The following is a 4,957-nucleotide window of genomic DNA, read 5'->3' as shown; positions in this document are numbered from 1 at the left end:
TGCTGCTCTCAGTTCCCCATTCCTCCTAACAGCCCAGTAATCTGCTCCCCTTGGCACCCCTGGTCTCTTGCTGCTCTCAGTTCTCCATTCCTTCTAACTGCTCAGTAATCTGCTCCCCTTGGCACCCCAGGTCCCCTGTTGCCCACTGCTCCTCACACCCCAGTTCAGGTGAAAATACTCACTTTCTTCACTACACGCGTTGCATCTTGTTCTTGTGTTTCATCTGCATTCAAATTGGGGTCCAACAAGCAATCCGTGCTCTGATTGACATCAGCAGTATCTGTAAAACAAATATAATGAATCCGCTCCATTCATTGTAAAGCGGTGGCCTTCTATGGCCAGATTCAGGCATTGCATGCAATGATCAGATGAGAATCAGGCTGTTGTGACACATGGTGCTACAAGAAAGAGGAGGGGGAACCTCACTGAGCTACTATACTCTACAGCTTGGAACACCTGAAGGATTGCAGAAGGGTCCATCACCCGTCTCTGCATGGCTTCCACATATTTGTGTATATATATATCTCCTCAGCCCAGTCCAGTCACTGCTTGACTACAGAACCCCCACCCCTAGTTTATGGAGAGAGTGGAGGTGTTTCATAGTCTGAGAAGAACTCGGGCTGACAACGCTGCTTAGAATTTCAGTGAAGTACAGGCAGTGTTGTCAGCTGACAAAAAAATCAGGAACTCCCAAGATTTTCAAAACAACTGGTATCATTTCTCTTGTTTTACAGAAATGGTGAAAGGAGCTTGTACAGAACATATTAGTATAATGACACAGTATATAGCACCGACCTATTAAGCAGCACTGTACAAAGTCCATAGTCATATCACTAGCTGTCCCTCAAAAGAGCTCACAATCTAATGTCCCTACCATAGTCATATGTCAATATTACAGTCTAAGGTGAATTCGGGGGAAACCGATTACTCTAATGCAGTGGTTGGAATGTGGGAGGAAACCTACATACTACGTTTTTACCGTTTCAGCTAGGAATGTTCAATGAAAAGGGAATTACTTTTAGGAAAGTCAGCCTCCAGGTCGTGTCCTGGTTCCTCCAGTACATTAGCCATTTTAACAGCCATAGTGAGAACATCATTTTGAGAGGGTGCAAATATATCACAATCTTCCAAAAGGCCTTCTGCGCTCTGATCACTGGACATCTCTGCAAAGACACAGCGAGCAATTAGAACAACACCCAACACATACAATCCAACAGATAAAATCCTTTAGTGTCTTACCGCACAAGTCTGAGGTTTTGTCCAGTTCCTCTGCTTCTGCAATCATTTCAGCCATGGCCAGGATGTCGGCTTCCAGGGGGTTGGATGGGATTTTAACTTTCAACTCTTCAATAGTTTCCACAATTTTGTCTGTGCTCTCCAAAGTGGTTGGAAGCAACAATGGTACAGGCACCTAACACGGGGAAAACATCAGATCAATATGTGCTCATAGTATTCTATTCATAATGCTGAATGTATTACAGCTGAGCTCTGGGATTAGGGAATATTATGTACATACAAGTGTTCCTATATCTCAGTAATTAAATATTTGTGGAATTCTTCAAGATGTGACACTCTGCCTCTATGCAGGAGCTTCCTGTTTTACAGACCAATCCTTGTCTTCAATCCTTGTTTAGGGTGCCTGGTCTTGTATCCACCCCATAACTTTCTACCTACCACCATGCAGGAGCTTCCCGTTCTACAGACCAGTCACTGCTGTCTTCACTCTTTGTGTGGGGTGCCTGGTCTTGTGTCCACCCCCCACCCCATAATTTCCTACTTACCTCTATGCAGGAACTTCCTGTACTACAGACCATTCACTGCTGCCTTCACTATTTGTGCAGGGTGCCTGGTCTTGTGTTCACCCCCCACCCCATAACTTTTTACCTACAGACTGTAGTGGGTGGAGCCTTTTGGTTCCTCCCTCAACTCCTCAATGTACTGCACAATAATGTGGTCCCTGCTACTCTTACAAGCACACATCAGAGTTTGCAAAAGGCCTTTGGGGCAGTTTTATTTATTTGTGGTTATTGAGAAATATTTGCAAATGAAAGTGCTCTGAAGGTAAAGAAAAATAAGACACAAATATGAAAAAGTAAAAAAAACAGTAAATAAAAATGTAGCTTTACTCACCGGAAGAGGCATAGAGAAGGGAACAGGCACTTTCTGAGTGTATAGGTTCATTGGTATTGGCACAAATATGGGCACTGGAATGGGCAGCACGATAACCTGTGGTTTCCAATCTTCCTCTATAGTAGAAATAAAACAAAATATATTAGCATTGGTGTATTACACAATCCTATAATGAAGCAGATAAAATTAAAATGCAGCTCCAATTCCCCGCCAGCCTTCTCTTATCCATTTTGACCCCCAAACTTTTTGTACTCCTATTTTGTGTTCACATTTGATATCGAGCTGTGGATAAATTGCGCCACAATGCTTGTAGCTAGGCAGGACAGTGAAGGTTGGTTATAAAGCTTATTGGTAAAATATGTCTATACGTGAATAGTTCAGCCACAGTTTACTGTTTTGCTTCACAATAACAGAATTATAACAGAATAAAACACAAACACTCAACCTTAATAACCCCCCTGGCTGAACACAAACCACATTTGTAACCATTCTGTCTAAAAACTGATAAAAAAAAAAGCAAATATATGGCCACACACACTATTGTATACCAACCTGTCTGACAATCTTTACTTCTGGTTTCCACTCGACAAGACACCCCACGATTCTGCATGAGGGGTTTACACATAACCGCTTTGTTTTTGCGTGGGACCGTGGGACTGGGCGGAGGAGGAGGAGCCGAGGCCGCTTGTGGCGATTGTGGTTTTGGTGAAGCCTAAGAAAACATTGTACAAAACGAGTAAATTTTTCAGGTCCAGCATCTGATCGTCTCCAGAAAAATTGTGTGCGAAGATACGATGGAAGGAAAGGAAATATTATAAAGGGTAATCTGCTTATATTTTGCCTTTCCCCCCTCTACCTGTGATTCTGAGTATCCGTGACTGACAGAACAAATATTTAATAAAATGGACAGTCAGGGAGCTGAGAAAAGAGCCGAACAAAACTGTCCAAACTGTGCAAAATGCATCAAACAATAACAATGCATTGATTGAATCCATGGTGAAAAAGTCCATGTTCATTGTATTGTAATTTTGGAAATAATTTTTGTTGTATATAAAATAAATGTTGGTTTTACAGTAATATATGTACAGTCAATGTAATGCCCTAAAAGTCTTCTTATTTACTGTTTTGGTTTGAAGTATTGTACTATTGGGATGAGGCGTTGTGCACATTGCCAGTAGGGAAAACAGTAGATTTGATTATATATTTTATTAACTAACAAACTGACAATGTTTAGCTATAACACACACACACATATATATATATATATATATATATATATATATATATATATATATATATATATATATATATATATTTACATATTTACAGGCTGCAGTGAAAATTTTTACCATAACATGGTTAGTTGAGACACACTATGATTCACTTTTAGAAGCGATGTTAACTCACCGGGCTATTCTCTGTTTTTGGCTGTGAATTTGGTGTTGTTTTTGTTGCTACACTTTGACCTGTAAAACAAACATACACTCCACATAAATAAATACCATATGGATATATTATTCAACTTTATTTATACAGTACTAACTAGAGTACTTTAGGTTAGAGAGTCACCCATCACCTAACATTTGTCAGTCACTGATGTTATAGAAGCCCCTTGCGCTTTATAATTGCAGCTACCGTGTTTCCCCGAAAATAAGACCTAGCACTTTTCCCCCCAACCTGCCCTAATATAAGACCTACCCCGAAAATAAGACCTAGTAGAAAAAGAAAAAAATACTCACCGAGCGGGAGACAGCGAATAAGACTTAGTGTGTTTTTGGAAGCCCAAAAAAATATAAGACAGTGTCTTATTTTCGGGGAAACACGGTATTATACGTTGACTGTTAATAGGCTCTATGTTCTACAGATACAGTATTAGGACTTATTTCCCTCAGCTGCCAATCAGCTGCTATTCCTTCTGTTAACCACCCAACAGTCCCCAGACATCGAGGATGCTGTGAAGCTCTCCTATTGCTACTTTTACCTTGCATGAGGACCCCCCAGCAAATCATATACTTTTTGGTTTTAGAGGAGAGCAGCCAGGACCACTGTCAGGTCTGTATTTGTCTTCAATGTGCCATAGGGGGGATTAACGAATAATACTGAAATTGAATGGATTTTGCACACAGCTACAAGGAAATATAAATCTTGGCAATATACAAAACAGGCTCTCTTACCTTTCTTACTGTGAAGTAAACTTTCCGGTCCCTTCTGTGTATCGAGATTTGGCTGATTTTGTTGATTGTAGAAGCGTAACAGACATTGTTGATTGCAGAAATGTTTAATTTCTCCTCTCCAGTGAATTGTTTCTACCAATTTTCCCTGTCGTTTGCAGGCATGACATCTTGCTGCCTGAGGAGTAAAAGTAATGTGACATGTTATGGGTCAGTGTAAATGGGCTTTTGGTGTGAGAGCAGGAGGAGATAAAAGTGCAGGTCACATGCACCCATCAATTAATTCTGAACAACCTCAGAAGCATCCCATACTGATCTGGGAAGGGGGGGTTAGCACTTCAATCTGGGAATTTCCTATACATATAAACTTATATCCCCGGCATGTACTATAGATACGAAGGCACATCTTGGGATCTCAAAACCTGGTCCTATAGACCATGACTCCGCTCAGCATCTCCCCTAGACCAGGACTCATTGCCCAGCATATACCATGATCTTCTACAGACATTGACTAATGGCCCAGCATCTCCTACAGACCGCGACTCCTATCCCAGCATCTCCTATAGACATGGACTCCTATCCCAGCATCTCCTATAGACCTGGACTCCTATCCCAGCATCTCCTATAGACATGGACTCCTATCCCAGCATCTCCTA

The 4,957-nt window shown here is 41.2% G+C and overlaps 1 protein-coding gene across 8 annotated transcripts in view; it reads right to left on the bottom strand.

Annotated features, from left to right (window-relative positions):
- ZMYM3 (zinc finger MYM-type containing 3) overlaps positions 1–4,957 on the bottom strand; it is a 38,558-nt gene that overhangs the window by 6,102 nt on the left and 27,499 nt on the right. For all 8 annotated transcript variants that reach the window (XM_072431316.1, XM_072431312.1, XM_072431311.1 and 5 more), the window contains exons 13-19: positions 4,305–4,479; positions 3,538–3,596; positions 2,683–2,842; positions 2,131–2,246; positions 1,240–1,411; positions 1,017–1,163; positions 183–280 (exon numbers count right to left, since the gene is read on the bottom strand). In XM_072431316.1, the coding sequence (XP_072287417.1) occupies positions 183–280; positions 1,017–1,163; positions 1,240–1,411; positions 2,131–2,246; positions 2,683–2,842; positions 3,538–3,596; positions 4,305–4,479 (927 nt within the window). The remainder of the gene's footprint in view (positions 1–182; positions 281–1,016; positions 1,164–1,239; positions 1,412–2,130; positions 2,247–2,682; positions 2,843–3,537; positions 3,597–4,304; positions 4,480–4,957) is intronic.

Source organism: Pyxicephalus adspersus, chromosome Z (genome assembly GCF_032062135.1).
Source record: "Pyxicephalus adspersus chromosome Z, UCB_Pads_2.0, whole genome shotgun sequence".
NCBI lineage: Eukaryota > Metazoa > Chordata > Amphibia > Anura > Pyxicephalidae > Pyxicephalus > Pyxicephalus adspersus.
Note: the sequence above shows the minus strand (reverse complement) of the source record. Positions and strands in the feature narration are given on the sequence as shown.